The 26,582-nt window shown below is 40.3% G+C and overlaps 1 protein-coding gene across 2 annotated transcripts in view; it reads right to left on the minus strand.

Moving 5' to 3' along the window:
* Nucleotides 1–14,350, minus strand: part of EGLN1 (egl-9 family hypoxia inducible factor 1) — a 48,919-nt gene extending 34,569 nt beyond the window's left edge. For both annotated transcript variants that reach the window (XM_045537002.1, XM_045537003.1), the window contains exon 1: nt 13,423–14,350. In XM_045537002.1, coding sequence (XP_045392958.1) covers nt 13,423–14,286 — 864 coding nt within the window. In that variant the 5' untranslated portion in view covers nt 14,287–14,350. The remainder of the gene's footprint in view (nt 1–13,422) is intronic.
* Nucleotides 14,351–26,582: the final 12,232 nt, after the last annotated feature.

Raw genomic sequence — 26,582 nt, forward strand, 5'->3', positions numbered from 1 at the left:
TTCTTTGTAAATGACTAAAATAATTTTATCCAACGACACTAAAAATAAGCTACTCCTATAATACACAGTAGAGTAGTTCACATCTTAATGGTTTCATGTTTCAACTGTTAAAAATGTCAAGAATAATCAATTTTAGAAAAAAGTGTGAAAACTACATGTAATTTCTTAAATCAAGGGCAACACAGACTCCTTAAAATACATTTTTTACTATGCGCGCAATTATCACGAGTCAAATAATAGTGCAAACATCAAAATAATTCCACAAATTTGATAATAGCTACTTAGAAGACATTAAGGGTAAAGAAGCCACAAAACATGACTAAAAAGTAGGCAAATTGCACAATATCTCCCATTATTTTAGGAAAGGAATAACTTTTAGTATTTTGTTTTTATAGCTTCCTATTAAGTTATAGACTAGATTGTAAATAAAAGAAATACTAAGGAATATCAACAAATTGTAAAACAATCAAATCTATGCTTACATCAGTTAAGACTTATAAAATAAGTATACACTCATTTGTGTGAGACTTGATCCAATCATTCTAGCTTACTGTATGCATCACTAACTTCTAAAATTAATTAACATCTAATGGTTTCAATTTTTTAAATACAGCTTAAATAATTAAATTCATGATTATAAATAAAACATTTATTGCCACTTGACTTCATTCTGCTAAGGGAGAGGGCATGGCGAGAGGAAGATCCTTTGATCAAGGTGTTCCTCAGCCTAAGTGATTTCATTACCCATGAGGTAACACAACTATCTGAAATTCAGTTCGAGATGCCCTTATCAACTGACCAGTTTCCTTTCTCACAGTGCCAAGACTATGTGCCAACCACCTAACCAACAATAGATTGATTTTAATTAAAAATAAGGTTCTGATATCCCAGTAAAAGCAAGTCAAGAATTCTAAATCTAAAACCGAATTTTAACTTGTGATGCTAATGTTAACCAACACGATGAACAGGAATAAGTGTTTAGAGTTAAGAGCAACCCCGCCAAGTCCTAATAATCTGAAAAGGCACCGCTGAGAGCTAAAAATATAATTATTCTTTTTAAAAGCTCCTTACAAATAATCATTTATTCAACATCTCTTCTGTTAATTAGATCAGCATCATTCTCATTTCATAGATAGAGACTGGGAGAGTTGCTGAGTGACTTGCTCAGTGCTGAGACAGCCAGATGACAAGAATCCACAGCAATACTGGTAGCTCCTGTTCTCGCAACTGGCTGCTGTCAATAATCATCTTTCCCTCACACTGTTCTCCCTTTCCCTAGACAATTCCAAGAGGAAGAAACACGTGCAAGAATCTTTAGAGTAGGCACACATTAAAGAAAAACCTTACAGTTACTGTGTGACATCAAAGCTCAGTTCCTGAAAACTAGCAATATGAACAAATCCTTCTTACATATTTTAAAGATACTTTCTACCAAAACTACCAAGAGAGGCTTTGGATATGACAATTACAGGAACTGATATGAACAAAACCAATCAATATGAATTCTAGTTTCATTTTTATTAGTGAAGGTGCTCCCCCATCCCCAGCCCCAGCCCTGGAGCACTATTACTACTAAGGCTTTTATTTTTTAAAAAATTCAGGTTAATATTACTGAAATGCCAGTCACGAGTAAAAGCCAAAACAAATGCGGAACACACATGCACATATACAATGGGAGCAGGGGACAGGACAGTATAAAGGGAAAGAGGGAAAAGAGAGAGAGTCACAAGCCAGTGTTAATCATTAGTGATAAAGACTCTCAAGTCTTTTATAGTAAAACTGCGTATCTAGAATTCTAAAGCAAGGATTAACTTAGCAAATGTGTCTGGAGAGGTATACCCTTTAGGTAAGACATTATCACTAAGTCATGGTTTCCATCCTGGTACGTGCCAGTTAACTCTGTTTTGCTCTATGGCCAGACTGTACAAGGCAAACGCCTTTCCAAAGTCTGTACATACATACCTCTAGTTATAATTCATATTCCTTTATCTAGGTCTCTATAATTTAAATTGAGTACTATCATGGGAGGTGGGGGAAATTCAAAGCATAGCTCTAAAGGCAAGAATAGGAACTGAATACACATAGAAACCTTATTCTACCATAACCTGATACGAAATGCTTAACAATGTTTTTTTGTTTTGTTTTTTTGGAACCCTCCTGTGACAGTGGTTTTTAATATAGAGTCTACGGAGGGGCTTCGTTATAGGCAAAACTTTGCTTGTACTATGTTCATTTTTAGGGTGAGAAAGTCCACAGCTTCCCTTAGATTCCTAAATGGGTCCATAGCAAAACAAACTTACAAAACACTAGCTTATATGACTGCCTTGAATAAAACTTGTCGGCTATTCGAGAAGGATGCCACTTAATCATCGCACATCATTTTTAGCCCATTTCTTATTCAAGAAATTTCATTCTGAAATACACTGGGTTGTAACCACCCAAAACTACAACCATTCTTTGCACATCAATTATCTATGGTAAATATTAACTCTCAGGTTACTTTCCTTACCAACTCTGTAATCAGAGAATGAAAACGCATTTTAAGTATCAAGTAAAACTTTTTTTAAGGATAAGAATATTTGAATGCATTCCAAGACCAAATTCAAATGACCTTTACACTGCTAAGCTCCTATCACCTGCACTCCACCACTGCCCTTTTAATAGTTAAATCAACTGCTTCCCCCACGCTGATTAAATCCTTGAACCTAGAAATGCGGTTAAGACCAAAAGGTCATAAAAAGAAATATTTCTCCTCTTGTTTAAATCATGCCCTCTTTTGTTAAACATAACTTACACCCTCCTTTCATGTGTTTGAAATCTTGAATAAATTATAGTTCTAAAACCAAGTCAAAGCCACGATAATTTTAGAAGTTTTGCTTTTGAAAATTTTACTTTGCACATCAATCACATGGTATTGAACTCTGTCTGCTTGCTTCTGTCTACACACTGTTCTAGGTCACGTAGGAGAAGGTATATATAAATATACATACATACACATATATATAAATATATATATAAAAGCAAAAAGAGGTCACTTTCAACATCACGTCCATTACGTTGTTTTGTTTTGAAGTGACCCGTTTCCCAGGGATTCCCACGCCACTGGTGGGGATGAGATCCATGGATGTGCAGGGTTCTATCACAATTTGTAACCTGCTCAACTGACTTTTGGCCTAGATGATGGCATAAAACTTCATTTCACCTTCAAGGCAGACCTTTCTCCCAGTACTTGGCGTTAAAAATAGTTTAGGCCATGCTGGCCTAGGCTATTTTTATCTGGAAAATTAGGGACTAGGAACAGCCTAGCAGGCGCAGAAAGGAGAGTTGACCACAATAGGACAAAAACTCTCACAACTTTTAAAATGTCTCACTGCAGTTTTAGAAATTGGACGGAAAGGTGGTGAAGCAGAGGTGAGGTACAGGGCAGAGTAAGGACAATTCACCCAGTGTTCATATGTGAATAATTCCATACATAACAGTAACAAAAGGTGCTTTGCATAAGACAGAGTAGTGTAAAACAGTTCCCCTGCCATTATAACTTTCTGGAGAAGATACTTAAGCAATAAAAGGTATATAAGGTTTTTGAGAAACGAGATCAACGGAGATTCAGCGTTCAGGAAGATATTTGAGAACAGGACAGCCCAGACCCTAAAGCACACAGAAGACGTGAATTGCTGGGGCAGGGGTGGGGGAGTCAAAGAATTCCCAGATGTGCTGGGAAGAGAAGGGGAGCAGCGGGAAGAGTCTGGCTGAAACACTGGCTGCACCTGAGAGCACTGGCAAACAAATGGATGGACGGCGTGAGCCTCAGCAGCTGGTGAGCATTAAATGCCTAAGCATCAAATTGGATCCTTTAAACAAGTCTCTGAAGAATTTTGAATAAAATTTTTCTAAGTGTTGGTAACTTTATGTAGGATAGATAGGAGCAGTACATGGAAAAGAACAAATTAGGAAAAAAAGGAATCTTGTGTATAATACTGTGTAACGATCCAAAAAGAAAATGATGAAAATCTCAATTAGGACAGTGCAGTAGAAATTCAAATGTAACACTTACTGGCTCCCCCGATGCAAGGTGCTGAGCAGACCAGTGTGAGTAAGTGGCTGACAGTAGAGGTCAGGGGGAAACACCCCTGTGAAGAGTGAGCTACCAGTGACGGGAAGTGCCAGAGCAACGGACGGGACAAAGCTGACTCTGCTTAGACACAAGGGAGCAAGAAGCAAGTCAGAGAACCTTCCTACCGCTTTCCACATGGAAAGAGCTGAGGAAATGCAAGAGGTAGAAGATGAAGGTAAGTTCAGCGACCTGCAGTCGGCTCCTGTGGCTGGAACAGAAAGTACATGGCAGGAAGTGAAATGTTCTTTTAAAAAAGTAGCCATGGATAGAATGGACCGGAAAGTAAAGATACAAAAAGAAAAAAATCATCGGGCTTTTATAATATTAATAATCTGGACAGGCTCAGCTTAGTGGCTCATGCCTATAATCCTAGCACTCTGGGAGGCAGAGGCAGGATTGCTTAAGGTCAGGAGTTTGAGACCAGCCTGAGCAAGAGTGAGACCCTGTCTCTACTAAAAATAGAAAAATCAGCTGGGCATGGTGGTGCACACCTGTAGTCCCAGATACTCAGGAGGCTGAGGCAGGAGGATTCCTTGAGCCCAGGAGTTTGGGGTTCTAGGGAGCTACAATGATGCCACTGCATTCTGCCCAGGGCAACAGAGTAAGACTCTGTCTCAAAAAACAAAAAAGGAAATTGAACTCTCCTCCTCACTCCCCCTCTTCATATTAAAATAAATAAATATACATATGTATATATGTATAAATAAATAAAATAATCCAGGACAGAGATGAAGGAAGGTCTTACTATGAAAGTATAAAAGGGAATGAGAGACAGATAAGAAATATTATTTTTTAAATAAGTAAAATTTTCACACCAATAAAGAAAGTGTGTTCCCCTAAAACACTGTGCTCTTTCCAGATCTGGAGACTGTCAATAGACTTAACTCCAACTCACCTTTTTACATCTCAGCCTAAATAACTACTTTGTCAAGAAAACCTTTCCTGGCCTACAAAGTTAGGTCTCCTCTAGTTCCCATAGGATCTTGTACATCTATCTCATAAACATTTAGCACACTGGGATTGCAAGTCAATGTTGTCTTTCCCTCAAATAGTAAGAGTCCAGAAGGGCAGAATTACTTTGACCTAGGCACTGTGGTACCTTCTTCAGTAACTTAGATCAGGCACTCTGTAAATAGCTGTTGAATGGAGTTCACACACAGCATCAATTTTAAACCTGTTGCTCCACTTCCCCACCAGACAGCCCTATCAACCCTCACCCCTTCCCACAATGGGAAACTTCAGTCATAATCATGCGGAGTTTGCAATACTAACAAAAAATTCAGGTGGAGATTGTCCATCAGTCCTCTACAGATGCCAGGGTAACAGACAAATGAAGAAGTCTCTAACAAATCCTAATAGCTGAAGTCATGATTGTTGCTACTACTGTTATTCATTACAGTTACAGCTAATATTAACTGAGCACGGATTATCTACTGAACACTTCTTATGTATTATCTCATCTATCCTCAAACAAACCTATTACTGAATTAGGTACGATTATTAACTCCTATCATACTGATAAGGAAGTTAACATGTTAGTTGTTAGAAAATGTGCCCAAAATCAGAGAGCAATTAAGTAGCAGAACAAGAGTTTGAACATAGGCAAACTAACTTAAGAACCTGTGCTACCATGAGTGCATGAGATTACTCAGGAAAAAAGTACAGACTACAGCAAAAGAGAAGACAAACCACAGACCATAAAGGACAGTAACATACACTACAAAGGAAGAACAAACTTAAGAACTGGTATTCATGCCTGTAATCCCAGCACTTTGGGAGGCCAAGGCAGGAGGATCCCTTGAGGCCAGGAGTTTGAGATCAAACCTGGGCAACATAGTAAGATCTTGTCTCTTAAAAAAAAAAAACAAAAAAAAACCCCAAAACTGGTATTCACACCTTTGTATAATTCCTTCCCTTGAATGTGGAATGAACCTATTATTGACTTGCTTCTAATCAAAAGAATACAGCACAAATGAAGGATGTCACTTCAATGATTAGGTTACAGAAGACTGGGACTTCAGTCATGCTAGCAGACCCACTAAGCCTTTCTGGCTTGCATACTTGGTGAAGCAAGATGCCATGGTAGAGGGGCCCACATGGCAAGGAACTGAAGCCTTCAGTCCAACAACCCAGAAACTGAACACTGCCAACTACCAGTGAGTGATCCTGGAAGCAGACTCTTCCCCATTCAAGCCTTTGGAGGAGAGCACAGACCCTGGCCGTTGTCCTGCCTGCAGCCATGAGGAATGGTGACAGAGAGGCACATCTGGGCTGTGCCCAGATTCCTGATCTATAGAAACTATGACATGATAGATGTGTGTTGTGTTAAGCCACTTAGTTCTGGGGCAATCTGTTACATAGCAATAGAGAACTAATACAAGCTAAGAAGAAAAATTAAGAAATATAGATGTTTCAAGCTCTCCCTACATGCATGGGTGTTCTGACAGTGATGAGCAGAAAGCTAAGCACTGAGACTCACGGAAAAAAACTATAGTTAGAATTTGAGTAAAGAAAGAAAACTCTGAAACATGTAAAGAGGAAAATAATTGAAAGGCTAAGAGCCAGGCCAGTAAATGAGTAGTCAAAATTTTAAAGGTGGGGTGGTTAGTAGTGCTATGGTGTTATGAAAACATGGGAGAAGAACAAAGACAGACTTCAAGCCTAAAAGGGGGAAAAAAAGGAAAGGAAAAGAGAATTAATACGTAAATCACAAGCACAAAGTGGGAAGATAGTTCCTACTAAGGAAACAAGAGAGGGTAGGCCTGCTTCAGGGAAAAATGGCTTTAAATCATGTCAGAGGAAAGACAGAGGTAGATATAGAACAGCTAATGAAATTAGGGACTATCTAAAGGAGGAAAACGTAGGATGTCCAATAAGCTAACTAAAAAGCATTTTTCAATAAAAAGAAAAAATAAGTAAATAAAAAAATCAACACTCAATATATTCCATAGTAAAAATAAAAAATTAGGCCGTGCGCGGTGGCTCACGCCTGTAATCCTAGCACTCTGGGAGGCCGAGGCAGGAGGATCACTTGAGGTCAGGAGTTCGAGACCAGCCAGAGTAATAGCGAGACCCTTCTCTACTAAAAATAGAAAGAAATTAGCTAGACAACTAAAAATATATAGAAAAAATTAGCCGGGCATGGTGGTGCATGCCTGTAGTTCCAGCTACTCAGGAGGCTGAGGCAAGAGGATCCCTTGAGCCCAGGAGTTTGAGGTTGCTGTGAGTTAGGCTGATGCCATGGCACTCTAGCCTGGGCAACAGAGTGAGACTCTGTCTAAAAAAAAAAATACCTGTACTTGGAATGCTCTTCTTCTACATATATACATGACGCACTCCCTCACTTTATTCAAGTCTCTGCTTAAATATCATCTTATTTTATCAATCCTATCTAAGAGAGGACCCCACTGTCCTTACCTTTTTTATTTTTTGTCTTAATATATACCATGAAAATGTCACATATTACTTATACATTTGCTACTGACTGTCCCTCCCTACCCTTCCCCTCCTCTAAGTAGAATTTAAGCTCCTTGAGAGTGGGGGCTTTTTCTTTGTTATTGATGTTCAGGAATCCTTAGCTCCTAGAACAGTACCTATACACGGAGGGTACTCAATATTTGTTGAATAAATGAATAAAAATATTATCAAAACAGGACTCAGAGAATACAACAAGAAAGCAAGAACACATATATTTTGCTTTGGTAAAGTAATGGGATCTGGGACAATGAATAAGAAAAATGAGAATTCCGAAGTCATAAAAATGTTATGGTGGTCTTAACAATTAAAGAGGCTAAAACTGTGAATTGGTTATGCAAAAACGTGATTATGAAGTATAAAATTATACTTACAATAAAGGTGGCAGAATAGTTCACAGTTTGGACTAGGAAATAAGCATAAAATAAAATATTGTAAGGGCAGATTTAGGTTAACTGTCTAACAGTGTTTTGTTTTTTAGAATAGAGGAGTTTTAGCTGGAATAAGAGTCAAAGACAAGCTATGGCTTAACAAATTATCTGAATGCCATCACGCAGACACGAATGAAGTTCTAAGTGTAAAAACAGGCCCACAGTGGAAAAGGAGGTGGAATGCAAGCTTAGCAGTATTACAATGTATCTATGAAAACTGTCTAAGAATGCGCTAGAATGAAAGGGAGACTGAAATAGTTGGTGTAGCTTTAAAGACCTAAAGTGAAAAATTAAATAAAAACAACTAAGCTGATAACATCAATCCAAAGGCATACCAAAAAGGTACAGGCTTCAGAAAACATGAGAGAATACAAACACAGATTTCAAGTCTGGTGGGGAAAAAAAGGGAAAGGAAAATAGAATGAACAAGCAAACCATAAACACAAAGTGGGAAGACAGTTCCTGCTAAGGAAACAAGAGACAGCAGGCCTGCCTCAGGGAAAAATGGCTTTAAACAATATCAGAAGAAAGACAGAGGTAGATAAAGAACATCTAAGGAAATTAGGGAGGGAATATCTAAAGGAGGAAAATTTAAACTAGAATGGCAGATAAGCCATAGTGTAGAATGACAGAAGTAAAAGGGAAAAGGAAGTCACAAATATTCAAGCATATCTTCAAAACTGGGGTAAAATATATGAAAATTAAGTAGGAATACTCAACTTTTACAGGTGATACAGCATAAAGTTGCAGATATAGGGTGAACTGAATCAAATGTCTGTCGGTTTTGTCACTGGCCAGCTCTATGACCTTGAACAAGTCACATAACCTCTCTTATTTCTTCCCTTTTAGAAAAAGAAGTGTATCTACAGAGGGGAAGTGGTTACGTCAAAAATGGGTGAGCATGCTAAATCTTTTTCTCCCACTTATAAAAGGTGGGGAAAGCACAGAACTCTTAAAAGAGAGGCTCTGAAACAGTGAATTCTTAAAATGAGAAGAGTAACAGTTAACAGTTCTGCATACTGCTTTACCATCTAAAAAGTGCTTTATATGCAGCATTATAAGTACTCCTCACAATAAGAGGCAGAAAAGACAGGTATCATTTAACACCATTTTACAAATGGAGAAACTGAAGCTCAGAGAGATTAAGAGACTGGCCCAAGGACATAGAAATGATAGCAGACCCATGATCTAACCCAGATTTAAAAGCAGCACAAAATCCATTACCTTTAAGATGTCCTCCTCCTCCTTCTCCTCTTCCTCCTGAGGTTTTGCAGGATATTTTTGTGACTTATCAGGTAGTAGATAAGTTGTAAACATGCAAAAACATGTTAATTTAAAATAAAATTTCTTTAGAATTAAAGGAGTTAGTTTACGTGTAAACTACACTTAAACTAACTCACTGTACAAAATGTTCTCCTACAAAGTTGAATCTGGTTCTGCCAAAACCTACTAAAACTACCCTTTCAGTTCACATGTATCTCCTTTTCAGCTGGCAGAATTATTGCATTTACAATATTTTCAGGCTTTCTGCATACAGAATAACTGATTTTGATCTTGAATTCTAATATAAATACTAATCCATTAAATAAGCTGCTTGAATTTGTACATCTCGGATGCCCAGAGTAAAAAGAGAATGGCAGAAGTAGACAGAGAAGAAAGTTTGGTTTGATTGTTTATTTATTGATTTAGGCTTACACAACAGTTTATTGCTCGTAGTTCTGGAGGCTAGAAGTCTGAGATCAGGAAACCAGCATGGTCAGCTTCTGGGGAGGGCTCTCTTCCTGGGTCAGTTTTGTTTTTGACATCTAAGAGGACTGTCACCACATCGTTATGGTAGTGATAATAAAGCAGCAAAATCTTCCTCATTCTATTTGTTCTAAGAGCCATAATCAGCCAGAGCCAACTAATTAACTACAGTTAACAGTGAAAAACCTTAGTCATACAATCTGCTTCATATTGGTCTCAACCTATTATATTTTATTACTCCTCTCCTTTATGTATGTTTTAACTGAACAGACCAAGTTCTGGATTAAATTCCAAAAATGTTTTGTATATGCTTGTAATTATTTTTATTTTAATGGGCAAATTTTTTCCTTCAGACTGGCTATGAAATTCCAACATTTTCCATGAGCCTCTCCCCCATGCTCTCCTCTTCTTCCTCTGACCCCAAGTCAGGGCACAACACTACTCTCCACAAAGCAGCAGACCAGGGTTCCTTTCCACGGGGCACCACAGTGAGTCCTCTTGATGGAAACAAGGGTGAGAGAAAGGATAAAGGATGAAAGGGCAGTTTAAGGGAAAAAAGGGGAAAATCTCAAAAAGAAGAACAGAGAAAGTGGAAACCAGAGCTCAGTCACATCAGTGGCTACAATTATGTTTCTGTTTTTCTCTTGTATTACTTCATCCTTCCCTTGTGGTTCCTTTTTTAAAGTAGTTGGATAAACAGTGGCCAGATAAGCATGTCTAAAGAAGAAACTCCAGAGAAACCAAAGCCTACACTGAATGAGCCACAGCCAATCATACATCATCTGATTATCAGGCCCTGACATACACAAAGAACATGCAATACAGATAACGTAAATGAAAAAGAATATCAGATTTTTTGGTCAAAAACCTGCACTTAATTCCTGGTCTGCTGCAGAATTTGCAACAAGTTAACTAACTTTTCTGCGTTGTACTTTTCTAATCTATAATATGATATTTTATACATACATATAAAATATATAATCTATACACCACAACCTACCTACTACTGTGAAAGTGAAAATGAGAAGACTACACATTTGATGAGGCAACTTTTAAAATCACTATAATGTTATGAAGGATAACAAAAGTCTTAATTGAAGACCGCCTGTGCAATCACTAGAATAACCATATTCTGAGAGTTATACTGACATGAGCATGATTCAGGTGGATAAATGCAAAGTGGCTTTTAAACTACTATCATAAATAAACATTGTACAGTCATTATCCTGTCACCTAATAAAAAAAATTTCCAACCATAGAGTATGATTATTCATATACAAATCTAATGCTATTCACCCGCTATCAACAAAATATATATAAAATTTTAGTTCCAGTAGTGTGCTAAGTAATCTACATCTTCTCATCTAATGTCCTACCTACCTACATCTGTAGTATAGGAGAAAAAGCATGCGCTTGGTATCTCAACAACCTAAGCTTGAATACTGGCTCAGTTACCATAAGTGGTAGGCCTTGGCCAAGTCTGAGCTGAAATTTCCTCAAATGTAAATTAGGAATAACACTACTCACTCCAAGGATTAAGATTATTGTGATCATGTCTTTATTGAGCCTAATCTGGGGCCTGGCACACTGTGGCTGCTCAATATACAGTGGGCAGAATTTTGATTGCCTTCTCATTCTCCTTAAGCAAGCACTCTTGCTTTTTTTTTTAGGAATACTTAAATTACACATTCAAACACGATTACCAAAAACTCTTTCAGCCAAGAAAGTACAATGAAAGGAATTCCCTAGGATTATTCACAGATCCTGGTTTATAATGTTAATGTAAGCATAAGATCAAATCCAAAGAGTTTAAAATCCATCCTTCCTTCAGCTAGTCCCTTATTACACAATATGTACAGTTAAGTGAATTAAAACCTTAAATGTTGTTACCTTCAGCCACTAGGACTCTTGAGGAAGGAGGTAGCTATTTTTTAACAGCATCCTCATGAGAAGCAACCTCTCTAAAAATCAGGCTATCTGCTGTCCCTTCCCTGAGAAGGACAGGTGAAAACAGGAAGACAGAGAAGAGGTTTCGGCTTATTTGGAAAGCTAAATTAACTAAGGAAAGCAGATCAAGGAAGATTTTGGACATCATCTTTTTCAAGACTCCAACTTAAGTTTATGCTTTGGTCATACTTCAGATATTCCCTCAAACTAATTTTCTTCCTGCTCTAGAGTTCACGACTACGTTCAGATGATTTGATTCATGACAAACGGGTTTTTAAGAAATATAAATGCAAATCTCATGAAAGACCAAGGCTGAGATTTCTGGCAGATCCCCTTATTATGCAACTATTCATTTATTTTTGAGACTACATGATATTAAAACATGTGCCTTCATCCAGCAATGAACTGGCAATAGTAAATTAGACTCAACACTGTTATTTCTCTCCACAAAATTTTCATGGTTAGAACTTTCCTCATTGCCTATACTCAGCCTTTTGAGCAGCCTGAGAATCACACATAATGACTATGAAAATAGATGGTCTGACACACCCACACAAAAGAACTACTGGGAAGAGTCAGTGCGTGTGTACAAACACGTGCATGTGATCATCTCTCAAGACAATCTCTCAAAACTCGCAAAATCAGGCAGAGATTAATAGTGGAGGAGGGTGGAGCTGGGTGGCCTCGGAGGCACCAGATACAAAGAAAAAATTAAGATCTGGGAAGTAAAATGAAAAACAACTGCAAGAGCATTTAGGAGGAAAGAGTCTATTGTTTACCATACTGAGGGAGGAAAGAGGGGACAGACTAGGTAGGAACTGAACAATCTGTCAGGGGAAAAATTGCAACGGTAAAGAGAAAACAAAAAGATCTCACCAAATTGAGACTTTAAAGGGAACCGTCCTGCTCCAATTTCGTGGAGGTTTTTTTGCCCCCGCCCCAGAAAGCTACAAAACAGTTCTTTTTCAACACGAGGATCATATTCACAAAGCAAATAAAGGAAACCTATGCTAAAAACGTAATCTACCTACACTGAGAGATCTGAAAACGGAAATACTTCTTCCCCCCGTTTTGTAGTGGGTTTCAAAACAGTAGGAACAGGGAGAGGGATGAGAGCTATTAGAGGGGGGAGAGGGGAGTAGCCAAGCTCTTCCTGAATATGGTGAGTCTTTGGACTAAAGTCTTATTTTACGGTTACCTTTTCGTGGTCAGCTGGCAGATTCTTAACTAAACACACAGCATTTGACTCTGTAAATCAGAATGCGGTGAGTGGCTCAACCACCATAGGGAATTTAAGAGCTTATGCAAACACGAGGCAGATGCACAACCAGGACTGGGTTTGGGTGGTGCTCTAACGTCCCCCACTGGGTGGCCACAACTCCAATAAGCTTTGAATTGTGTCTGATAGTGGAATGGAAGAAAGAAAACAGTAAAGTTAAAGGGAGAGTATAGTGCCTAAGTTTAGCTGGAAAACCATGCAATTAGTCGGAGTGGATGAAACAGGCGATCAGTGGAAAACAGTGGACCCTGAGGATGGGGCTAACTAGGCAAACACCTACCTACGGATTACTATCCGTTTTCTTTACGGGTGTTACACGAGAGGCAATCACGCTTACACAGAGGAATCGTGCTCCTCACCCTAAGCAGCTGAGTCGCGGGAAGAGGCCGCCCGCCGGGGAGGGGATGTCAGCGCAACCCCAGCACACTTACTTTCGTCCGGCCATTGATTTTGTAGTTGCCCAGCTTCCCGTTACAGTGGCGGATCAGGTCGTCCATGCTGCTCATGAGCAGCCCAATGGTTTCGCAGCCGGGCTCCTTGCCCTCGATCCAGGTGATCTTATCGCCTCGGATGTCCTTGGACGAGTCGCTCTTCTGGCTGACCAGCTGCCCGTCCGTGAACTTGCCCGTGTCGTGCAGCGCGCGCACCTCGTCGCCGATCTGCTGCCCGGTCTCCTTGCCCAGGAAGTCGTCCACCACGCAGATGCCGTGCTTGTTCATGCACGGCACGATGTACTCGAGCGCCAGCTTCAGCGCCGGCAGCGGCTTCGTCTGCCCGTTGGGCCGCAGGCCGCCGCCGTGGCTCAGCCCCTCGCCGGGCGTGTTGCTCGGGGGGTACAGGTTCGCCTTCTCCTGAAACAGCGACGCGCGGCCCGGCGGCTCCTCCTTCCCGGGCTCCGCCTCGGCCGCCACCGTCGGGCCCCGGCCGCCGCCGGCCGCGCGAGGCGGGGACGCGGCCGCCGCGGGCTCGGCCGCGGGCTTGGCCTTTGCCTTGGCCGCGTCCCGGGGCGCCGCTGCCTTCCTGGCCTCGCGGGCCCCGGCCCTGGGCGGCGGCGCGGCGGCCGGCGGCGCGGGGCCGGGGTGCTGGTGCGGGCCGGCTCCGTGGGCGCCCTCGCCGCCCTGGCACACGAGCTTGTGCTTCTTCCAGTCCTGCCGCTGGTGCTCCTTGCAGCAGTAGAAGGAGCTGCGGCAGCGGCTGCAGCGCAGCAGGTTCTCCATCTTCCCGCACAGCTCGCAGTACTGCCGGTCTCGCTCGCTCGGGCTGGGCCCGCCGGGCCCGCCGCTGTCATTGGCCATGGCGGCGGCGGCGGCGGCCGAGCAGGAGGGGTGGCGGCCGGACAGCCGCGCCCGGAGCCGGGGAGCGGGGGCGGCGGCGGCGGGGGCCGTCACTGCGCCATGCGCCCGCCGCCCCTCGCCTCAGGCAGGCCGGCCCCCCGCGCCCTCGGCCCGGCCGCTTCCTCGGCCTCGGGTCCCGCGTAGCGCGGGCGGCCGCCTCAGCGCCTCATCGCCGCGCGGGCCCGGGGGAGCGCGGCCTGCGCGGCGAACCGCGACCTCCCGCCTCGGCCGCCGCCTCCGCGTCCCGGGCGGCCGGGCCCAGGCTGTGGGGAAGCGAAGGGCGTGCGGGCGCCACTCGCTCGGCGCGCTCTGCACGTACACCACGGCCCCGCGGCGACCCGGGCGGGCGGGCGGCGCGCGAGGGCGGAGGGCGGAGGGCGGGCGGAGGGGAGGGCCGAGGGGGCGGCGGCCGCGCACACGCTCGGGCGCCGGGGCCGCCTCCGCTCGCCGGGCCTCGGCCTCGAGCTGGGCCGCTCGCGCGCCCGCCCCGCGCCCGCTCAGGCCGGCTCCGCCCGGGGCGGGCCCGGGGCTCCGGGAGGCCGCGCGCCGCCACCCCCCGGCGCGGCCTGCGCGGAGACACCGAGGGGCAGGCCCGCGAGCGGCAGGAGGGCGGAGGCGGCGGGGCCGGCGCCTACACCTGCCGGGGGCGGCGGAGCGGCGGGGCCGTCATCATGGCTGCGGCTCGTCCCCCCGGGGCGTGCCCGGCGCGCTGCGGACGCCGGTGCGAGGTGGCTGCGGCGACCCCCGTTTTGCAGAGGAGGAAACGGAAATTCAGAGAAGTCAAGTAACTTGCCCAAGGTCACGCAGGACTGGGACCGAATCCAGGAATCAGATTTTGTCAGATTCCAAGGCTGTTTTTCCCATTGCGCCACACAGCCTCTATTTCAAGAAGGCCTGAAATGGTTAAACACAAAAATAAGTATTGCTGTGGGGTGAATCCAAGCCCCTGCTCCCCGTTTGAACCTAATTTAAAGGTACTGAAATCTGAGGGCTATTAAAAAAAAAACAAACACGTATTTTTAAACCCTGTGAAATCCTGCTGAGTTCGAAACTCCATGAAGAAATCTTTGGCTACCAGGATAAGGTAATGAATCCACATTCGGGCGCTTAGATTCACACAGATGGAACTATTCCTGAGAAGTGGATTTTGGTGGTAAATGAGCATTGCTACATTTACGATTTTTACATTTAAAAATCTTTTATTACTAAAATCTGTCACCACCGATGAATACAATTCTTTGTTTTACAGAACATAAAAACCTTACCAGAAATAAGCCGAGGGTATTTCTCTCCACCTGTCATTTGTCTTAATAAAAGGCCTGTGATTTAGATTTTCACACTCTTTATCGAACACCTAGTGTAGAAAATGCTGTGCTACACCTGTGTATCAGCTGAATGAATACACTGCAAGTAACTTCAGCAATCCTTAAGCCTTACAAGACTTACAAGAACTGAAATATGTGCGTCAAAAGCAGACGAATATAAGTAATTACTATAAACCACTTTGTAGAATAATTTAAAAAAAAAAACAGTTTGGTGATACATACCTCAAATACCCTGACTCGATCCATGTGACACTCACACTTACCCCATAAATATGTAAATTATTGTACATCAGTGAAAGGGAAAATTAAAAAAAAATTTTTTTTAAAAGTTTGAATCCCAAACCATAAAAGCTCTTCATCAACTATACAGAATTTAAAACTGTTATAAAATTCTACCACATGCATAAATGGCATTTTGGGTATCCAACCTGGTGGAAGAGGACCGTAACTCCAATTACCTTGCCCTTTGGGAAACTGAGAAGTATTACACTCACAGCTTCAAATTCCAAATCAAACTAAAAGTCCACATTCTGTAAAGAATTAAAACCTATATCTACCTCAAATGTGTCTCCTACCTTCCCAGAGCTTTATTAACTATGGTAAAATGTCATTGTTGTAGACATTACTAATTAGGCTGTTCAACAAAAGTATTGACAGCATACTACGCGCCAGACTATGGTTGGCAGACAAATGAATTAGTCATACTACACTCAGAGACACACAGTCCAGTGCAGGAGGCAGCTATGTAAACATATAATGAGAATCCAGAGTTTGGAGAGGAATGAAGAGGATGGGATGGGAACACAGAAAAAGGAATTGCTACCTCTGCCTTTTCCACCAATAAAATTCCAAGCAAATTAACTCAGGAATTCTTAAAAATATAAAGGCTTATGAAAGCCTTGGCTTTCATCGTGGCTTTTGAAAGCAAACTTTAAAAACATTTTTGATAAATATAAATTATGTATAGTATTTCAACTTTTGCTGTAGTAATTATAAATGATTCTTAACTATTTACAAGAACAGGAACTTTACTAGGAACATTCATTCCACAAACACTTGATTCTTCCAACAATTTCTTTTAAAATTACTACTTAGGTCTCTGGTGTGCAAACAAATTATTTACAAATCTATATGCTCTACTCATATCTCTATTGAAATCTACTTAAAAGAATAGATGTCCATACCAAAACCTGTATTAGCTTTTTGTTCCAATTAAGTATACAAAATCACAAATTGAACATGTACGTCTTGAACATACTTAGTCAAATATAACACAGTTTTCAAAAATTAACAGTCAAATTTAAAATACTGATTTCAAAATATTTCCAAAGATCCATGATTTCAGAATTTTCACTTATTCAGGCTTAATAATTTGTGAACTAATTCCAAATCAGTGAAGTTTCACCGTACCATTTGCTGGCAGTGCAATAGCCAATGGTAAGTTCACCAACAAGATTCTGGAACTCCGTGAGCACTATAGCAGTTACCACTAATTCAAATGTTATAGAGAAGATTCACAATGTCATGCAGGAATGTATTTTATAAATACATATGGTGCTTATGTATGTGCTGATCTCTGTTCTAAGCATTTTACAAATATTAACTAATTTAATCTTCATACAATGCTATGAAGTGAGCACTATTATTGTGCCAATTTTACAAAAGGAGAAACAAATACAGAGTGAGACACTGAATGTCCCTCCCAATGCTTAAGATTATATGATTAGTAGCACTAGTTGGGTTGCCTAATACTCTGGGGTGAACAAAGGCTTGTGTCTCTCGAAGCCAGGAATTATTTCAAATTTTTGTCTGCCCCAACCTAATCAAGAGCAACTGTTCTAGAAACTGGAGAATGAATTAAAGTAAGAATGCTATCATCTCCATATCATACCAACTTAGACCAAAGCTAATAAATAGCTTCCCTTTGCTCTTCTGGCAGTGTTTACTTAAACTATTAGTATAAAGAAGTAGCCACTGTGAACTAAGAACTAAAAGATAGAGGCAAAGCTGACATTAAATGCAAAGACAAGAGTTGAATGAGGAAATCTATTTAGAAATGATGGTGTTGACCCTTGTGGAAAGCCCAGTGAATAGAGTCTACCTTCCAGGGACTAGCCCTGTTTCTCCTTTAAAAATGTTAAAAATTCACAACAGGGTATCTTTGCTGCTCAGGAAATCAAACATCTGATTGTTAACTAATGACCTCTTGTTTCCCCATCTGTGACAATCTTGTTTTAATATGTTACAGAGAACAGAAAAATCACAAGTATAACATAGGCATTCCACCAAGATAAACAGGAAGACAATCTTTGAGTTCTGGGAAAAGCAACTAAGAATCTGAGCCATTTTCTAACTATAGTATTGGGACACACACAAGTCGGTGTCGTTGGAAACAGCACCTGCTCATCTCTGTGCTGGGGGTTCTGCCAGATGCACACGTGAGCTGTGTGCTTCCCCACGTACATGGAGCCAGCTGTATTTTCTATTAAGGTTGTTTCCTTATGAAAATAAAATAATTAAATAGACTTTCTATATACTTGGCAAAATTTATCAGTCACCAAAATTCATTAGTTTATAATTTTAAAGTTACTCACCAACCCATTTAAAAATTAATCATCTCAGAAATAACATAAAAATTTCAAACAATCACTTGTTATAGTGAATTTTTTATTGCTCCCAAACATGGGATACTATGTTATGTGTTAATGTAGTTATACTATGAATTTTTTTCCTAACATTACCTTAATGTTGAACACTTTCCTGTGGAATAATTTAAACATACATAAACATAGAGATAATAGTATAATTAATCAATCTCAACCCTAAGTTCAATGATTATCAACTTCAACAACAATCAACATTTGTACATTCTTGTTCCCCACCCTTCCCACAATTCTGCCTTTTTTATTAGTTAAAGTATTTGGAAAGCATATCCCAATTTCCATGTGTGTATGTCTGAAAATGACTTAAAAAAAAATCATATCCCCTATGCCACTATCACACAGAATTAAGAAAAATCTCAATAACTATCCATCATCCAGCAAGTATTAAAATTTTCTTGATTGTCTCAAACATTCTGTTTACAGTTATTTTATTCAATTCCAGATTTAAATAAGGTCCATACGTTGCGCTTAGTTGTCATGTTTCTAAAGTCCCTTTTACTGTATTTTACCAGTACCCCACCCTTTTTTCATACTACTGATTTACCGGAGAAACTAGGCTATTTCTACTACAGAATATTGCATACTCTGGATTTAGCTGATTACTTCCTTGTGATATTCCTCTTGTTTCTGTAGATAGGTGGTTAAATCTAGAATTTTTGTTAGATTCAGGTTCTATATTTTAGGTATGAATACTTCATAGTGCTTGCCATATTCTTCCTATTACATCACATCATGAGGCACATATGTCTGGTGGTTCCATTTTTATTTTTATTTGTTTATTTTGTTTTAGAGTTGGGGTCTCCCTATGTTGCCCAGACTGGAGTGCAGTGGCTATTTACAGGTGTGATCATAGGACACTGTGTCCTTGAACTCCTAGGCTCAAGCGATCCTCCTTCCTCAGCCTCTGCAGTAGCTGGGACTATAGGCTTGCCACTGTGTCCTGGCAGTTCCATTTTTAATGATGAAATATTGCTTTGGGGTTCAGGCGGTATCAGCTTGATTCCCACATTATAAAGATTTTCTATCCACCTTCACCGAATTGTTTTAGCATCCATTGATGATTGTGACTCCATCCAATATTTCATTAGAGGTTGCAAAATAATGAATTTCTGATTCTATCATTCCTTCTGAATTCATTAGTTGGAATTATACCATAAAGAACTTTTTGTTTCATTAACTCTTTTTTTACCCTAAAATGAAATTTATAGATAGAAGATAGGGTCAATGGTTGCTTCTTTTTATTTATGAATTTTGAGAATAGTAAGTTGGTACCCTAGCAACTTCTAATGAGGTTTTTTTTTTTTAAAAAAAAGTTATTGTGAATGCATGGATTTTCTATATATTTGAAGTGCTTTAATTATTCTTTCTGATGCTCAAATTGTCCCACTTTTGGCCAGTGAGAAAATATTCAAGTTGGTTCCTATGAAGTATTTTATTAATAGATACAGTCACATAAATCTTTGATAGTTTTCATGCTTTCTGGTACCAAGATGGCCCAGACTCATCCTGTTCATTTCTTGCCCCTGACACATAATTATTCATTACTACAAACAGCCCTGGTTCCTTTTAGTAGAAAATGGTAGTTAGAAACCATAATCAGGAGTACTCATTGCCCCTGGGTTGTCATTACTTCTAGGTCTTTCTAATAGAACTAGGAAATAGGTAATTTTTTCAAAAGAAAAATATCTTGAATCTCTGCTGATATTTCCAGTTCAAATTCAAGATTACAGGGCTTTAACTTAATTTCTCTGATTTTATATTTGTATTTCTTTTCTCGTATACAGGTATTTCTCCCTTATCTGAAATGCTTGGGACCAGAAGTATTTCAGATTTCAGATTTTTTTCCACATTTTGGAATATTTACATATATATGATGCGATATCTTGGGGATGAGATGCAAGTCTAAACACAAAATTCACTTATGTTTTATATATACCTTATACACAAAATGTGAAGATAATTTTATACAATATTTTTTAATAATTTCATATATGAAACAAAGTTTTGACTGTGTTTTCACTGCAACCCATCACATGAGGTCAGGTGTGGAATCTTCCACTTGAGCCATCATGTGACCTCAAAAAGTTTTGGATTTTGGAGCATTTCTGATTTTGGATTTTTGGGTTAAGGATGCTCAACCTGTATTAAAAATCTTGTTTCTCAATAACATTTACATAATTACTTATTTGCTATGTCCTACAAAATACCTATGATAGTTTCACAATAACAATATCAATGTTACTACTATCAATAAGACTACTAAATGCAATTTAAGATCTTATTGCATTCTTTTTGACTATGTAATATATCCCATTAGGGATGGACGGTCAAAATAGTGTGTTTTAAAGTCATCTAATTCTGTTCTCTGTGTGGCTATGCCATCAACTTGAGATATAGTTAGTTTAATTCAAAGTTTGTTTTTAATTTTCAGGGGCTTGATTTCCTTTTCCTTTTTGGGATAATTGTCTTAATTTTGCAGTATGTAGAATATAGCCAGGCATTGTTCTAAATTCTTTACATGTATCACCTAATTTAACCCTCACAGCAAATCTAAGTATTACCTCTGGTTTACATTTTGGGAGACAGAGGTACAAAGAATTTCCATAGTTTCCATGATCATAAGTGGCACATGTGGATTTAAATGGAGAGATCTGATTTATAATCCCATGGCAGAATATGGTGAATTCCATGAGAAAGATAAAAGCAAATTAATATGGGGGATCCAAAAAGGAAAAATTGCATCTAGTAACAGGGACCAGAAAGAGGAACTTATGAAAGAAGAGAATTTTGAAATGGTCACATAAACTTCCTCAAATGAACCATTTTCATTTTATTGTTAAACACCTGTGGTGAGCAAACAGTTGGAAATAAAGAGACATACAGGGGAATGGTATACAGCCATATAAAGTTATATTGTACCAAATGACATGTGGCTTCTTAGCATTCAAATGGTGTTAGTCATGTTCAATCTAAAATTAGTCAGGAAATTTGTTATTTGCTTTGCTGGATTATATGGTAGTTTTCTTTTTAGTTTTTTGTTTTCCAAAATGGCTGTAGCAATTTACATTCCATCAACAGTGTATAAGAGTCCCCTTTCTCCACTTCCTTGCTAACATTTTTTTTTCTTTTTGATGATAGCCATTCTAACTGGGATGATTATGATTATGATTTTGATTTGCATTATGGTTTTGATTTGCATCTCCTTGATGATTAGTGATGTCGAACGTCTTTTCACACACTTGTTGGCAATTTTTATGTCTTCTTTTGAGAGATGTTTATTCAGAGGATTTGCCTATTTTTTAATAGACTTGTTTGGTTTTTCTGCTATTGAGTTGAATTCCTTGTGTGTTCTAGATATTAATCCCTTGTCAGATGAATAGTTTACAAGTACTTTTTACCCATTCAGAAGGTTGTCTCTTCACTCTACTGATTTTTTCCTTTGCTGTGCAGAAGCTTTTTAGTTAGATATAATCCCATTTGTCTATTTTTGCTTTTGTTGCCTGTGCTTTTGAGGTCTTTGCCATAAAATCTTTGCCCAGACCACTGTCCTGAAGCATTTTCCTTATGTTTTCTTCTAGTAGTTTCACAGTTTCAGGTCTTACATTTAAGTTTTTAATCAAGTTTGAATTGATTTTTGTATAGGGTGAGAGATAAGGGTCTAGTTTCATTCTTTTGCATATGGATATCCAGTTTTCTCAGCCCCATTTATTCAAGAAACTGTCCTTTCCCCAATGAATGTTCTTTGAGCCTTTGTCAAGAATCAGTTGGCTGCACATATATGGATTTATTTCTGGGTTCCCTATTCTGTTCTATTAGTCTTTGTCTGTTTTTATGTCAGGATGATGCCATTTTAGTTACTATAGCTTTGTAGTATATTGTGAAGTCAGGTCGTGTGATTCCTCCAGGTTTGTTCTTTTTGCTCAGGATTGTTTTGGCTATTTGGTCTCTTTTTTGGTTCCATATAAATTTTAGGGTTGTTTTTTCTATTTCTTTGAAGAATGTCATTGGCATTTTGATAGGGATGCCATTGAATCTGTAGATTGCTTTGGGTAGTATATCTTATCTCTTTTGTCTTCTCTAATATGGAACAATTCCTCAGCCTTTCTTTGTCTTTCATGACATTGTAATTTTTGAAGAATACATGTCAGTTATTTTATAGGATATTCTTCAGTTTGTGTTTGTCTAATATTTATTCATGATTAGATTCAAATTCAGGATATGTATTCTCTGGCCAAAATACTACATAAGTAATGTCATGTCCTTCCCAGGGTATCACATTTGGAGGCACATGATGTCTATCTACCCTTGGTTGATAATATTAATTTTGATGATCTGGTCAAGATATTTGTTTTTGTTTTTCCTCTGTATAGTTACTATTTTCGACTCTGCAACTAATAAGTTATCTGTGGGAAAACACTTTAAGACCTTATCAAAATAGATGTTATCATTCCTTGACAATACTTGCCCAAACCAGAATGATATTTATCCACCTCCAACACTCATTCCAAACTTACCAATTAGAATTTTACTATAAGAAAGGGCCTTTTCTTATTTATTTATTTAATCATCATGGATCCTATTGAATTCAATGGATTATTAGTCATTACCATCCTTATTTATTTTGATGCCAAATTTGTCCCAGACTTGGATGGTGATAGCCACTTCAAACTGACTTCTGTGTCTTTTTTTCATGCTCCATATATAGTCCATACATATATATGCTATGTGGGTGTGTGTGTAAACCATATTTTTTTTTTTGTTTGAGAACTTTATTACTCTGTGGCACAACAGATGTTCTAGGCTCATCTTGTACCTTCCATGTCACAAATTTGGGATTAGTCATTTCATCACGGAGCCTTTTAGTGGGTAAATATATCTGGGAAACCAAGATCTGGATGTTAAGTGTGCTTATTGCAACTAGAGGGTCATCACTTCTAGGCCCTTTCAGCTGACAGTAGTAGGAAATCATGATACATACATATACCTCTAATATACATATATTAGACAACTTCATATTATTCCACAGGTCACTGAAGTACAGTTTTTTTGTTATTGTTCAGTCTTTTTATCTCCTCTTTGCTTCTCTTGGAAAGCATTTCTATTGCTATATCTTTAGGTTCATGATCTTTTCTTCTGCAGTGTCTGATCTGTTCATAATCCCATCCAGTGGATTTTTTCATTTCAGATATTATCTTTTGCAGCTCTGGAAATTCCATTGGCTTTTTCTTTTTATATCTTTCATTTCTAACCTCATTTTGTCCACATTTTTTTTACATCCTTGAGCATATTTATAAAAAAATATTTTAAAGGATTTGTTTGCTAATTCCATACCATTTCTGGGTCTGTTGCAAATAGAGCATTTGTTGTTTGCTTGTGGATCATATTTTTCTGCTTCTCTGCATGTTTGGTAATTTTTAATTAGATGTTGAATTTTGTGAATGTTTTGTTGTTGAGTACTAGATTTTCTGTCTTTCCTTAAAGAGGGTTGGATTTATTCTAGTAGGAAGTTATATATATTTTTTAAGCTTTTTAAAGCTTTGTATGTTGCTCCTGAGAAGGCTGGTGCCTGCCTAATTTTCCTGACATTATAAGTAATTTGATCTTTATGCCTGAAGACTCTGAGGATTTTTCATTACTTTTTCTCATTTTTGGAAAGTATCTTTTTTTTTTTTTTTGAATTTAAACACTAGTTATGTTCCATTGTTTCATTTCTCTCCTTCAGAAACTCCAGTTATATGTGTGTTGTATTCTGTGTGAATACTTGTTCTCCATTCCTGTCACACTCTGTCTGACATGTTTTTTTTTTTTTTTTTTTGAGACAGAGTGTCACTTTGTTGCCCGGGCTAGAGTGAGTGCCGTGGCATCAGCCTAGCTCACAGCAACCTCAAACTCCTGGGCTTAAGCGATCCTACTGCCTCAGCCTCCCTAGTAGCTGGGACTACAGGCATGAGCCACCATGCCCGGCTAATTTTTTTGTATATATTTTTTAGTTGGCCAGATAATTTCTTTCTATTTTTAGTAGAGACGGGGTCTCACTCTTGCTCAGGCTGGTCTCGAACTCCTGACCTCGAGCAATCCACCCGCCTCGGCCTCCCAGAGCTAGGATTACAGGCGTGAGCCACCGCGCCCGGCCTGACATGTTTTTAAATGTCTTTATCTCAGTTTCAGTCTCTTGGTTGGTTTACTTTACTGCCTTTTATCAATGTTTCTTTACTGCCTTTTATCAATGTTTCTTATTAGATTTTTATTTGAATTTCTTCTTCCTTGGGTACCTTGTAGTTTATGCTTCATTTTTTAGATGCTTGTACTTTTTTATTCAATGACTCTACTGAGGTTTATCAACTCATGTTGCATTTCTCCCTGTTTCGGGGTTAGGGGTAAGGTCCATAGCTCTTCTTAGTTTTGAATTTATGATTCTAAGTGGTTTTTAAAAATTATTTTTACATGCTAGTTTGAGAATATATAATTCAGTATAGAGTTTTGTGTTATGCTGTTTTACTTCTTGGTTGCTTTTGCAATTTGACAAAGAAATTAAAGGGGAATTTAAAAACATCATGAGATAAATGAAAATGGGAATAAACATACAAAAACTTATGGAGTGCAGCAAAAGCAGTTCTAAGAGGGACATTTAGATAAATAAATGCATATATCAAAAAAGAAGAAAGAAGACAAATAAACAACCTGATGTTATACTTTAAGGAACCAGAAAAAAAAAAAGAATAAACTAATCCCAGAATTAGCAGAAAGAAGGAAATAACAAAGATCAGAGTAGAAATAAATGAAACAGAGACTACCAAAGTGTTAGAAAAATCAACAAAACTAAGAGTTGGTTTTTTGAATAAATTGACAAGCCGTTAGCTAGATTAAGAAAAAAAGAGAACTAACTCAAATAAAATCAGAAATGAAAGAGGAGAAGCCAAGATGGCCGCGTAGAGACAAAGCTTGTAGGGCTGTCCCAGCAGAAAAGTTGAGGATTAGATTGAGAAGAGGGGAGTGTGATTACTGCTCGGAAGTGAGCCCCAGGGATAGACACCAGTGGAGTCTGGGAACACCACCAGGAAGAACTGAACAGCTGAGAGAGAGGAAGATGGAAGGGAGTAATTGGCCTGAACTAATTCCAGGGAGTTCTGGAGCCCAGGGAAAGGGTAAGGGGTTTTCCTCCTCCCCTACGCAGGCGCATCAGCCCAGCAACAGGACACAGGGGGAGTGCCACGAGAGACCTGAGAGTCAGCATCCCTGCATCTGCATGCCTCCTCCGCTGTACCTCCTCCACTCCTGGCATCCCAGGATGTAACATTGGCTCAAGCCACTCATAGCCATGTGGCCGCACCCACCCCATCTTGCACTGAGTGCCTTGGCTCCCTGCAACAAGAGCGCACTCCCAGCTGAGCCTGCCTCGGGCAGCACAGCTGCCACCCCCATGGCTTGGAGAGGAAGGCAGTCATGCTGCGGCCGCCGTGGCTTGGAGAAGAGGGGGGACGGGTGCCCCCGCAACTTGAGAGCAGTGCAGGAAGTCCGCAGCCCCTGCCCCAAACCATAGCAGCCACTAGAGTTCTCTGTGCTGAGTGACCTGCCGTCAGCGCCGGGGGCATATTTCCACCCTCATCGGGCAGGGCAACCTCAGATTGCGATCTTCCTGCACACAGGCGTTTGGCGCATTCACCTGCTGACAGCACAGGTGGCGGGGCAGGGAGGCGTGGGGGAGAGATCCCGGTTCCAGGCTCGGTCAGCAAGTGGAGCCCGTGCCCATCGGGAGGGTGTGGAGGAGAACCAGAGAGCAGGGTTCTGTGGGTGAGCCCCATCCCCGCTCCCCCTGGAGAACTGCCATAATGGAGTTTGCTGTGCCACTGTGACTCAGTTTATAGAAGTACTAGTTCCCATGACAACTGAACGCCTCAGGTACTGCAGGCTGAATTGGAGCAGCTGCCACTCACTTTAATAGGGAGTTCAGCTGGAACCAAGAGTTCCATGAGCTGCCACTATTCCCCAGTGGCAGCGTCCCCCTGGTGGAGACTTCTGGGGACAGAGAGGACGGCCTGCCTCACCCTGGGGTCTGGCGGGGGAAAAGGGTGCACAACTGGAGATCTCCCTACATGCACGCCGGTGGGCCGGACACACAAACTGTGCGGAAGCTGGAAAGCCCATCCTGGGTGGAGAGGAAGGCCAAGTTGACCGATGGGAGGGGAGAGTGCCCGGGTTTGTGGGCAGTAACTGAAAAACCTGAGTAAAAGCCTCAGGAATCACACGAGTAGGCCCCTCCCTTCAGGAG

The sequence above is a fragment of the Lemur catta genome, chromosome 25 (assembly GCF_020740605.2).
Source record: "Lemur catta isolate mLemCat1 chromosome 25, mLemCat1.pri, whole genome shotgun sequence".
In the NCBI taxonomy this organism is placed as follows: Eukaryota; Metazoa; Chordata; class Mammalia; order Primates; family Lemuridae; genus Lemur; species Lemur catta.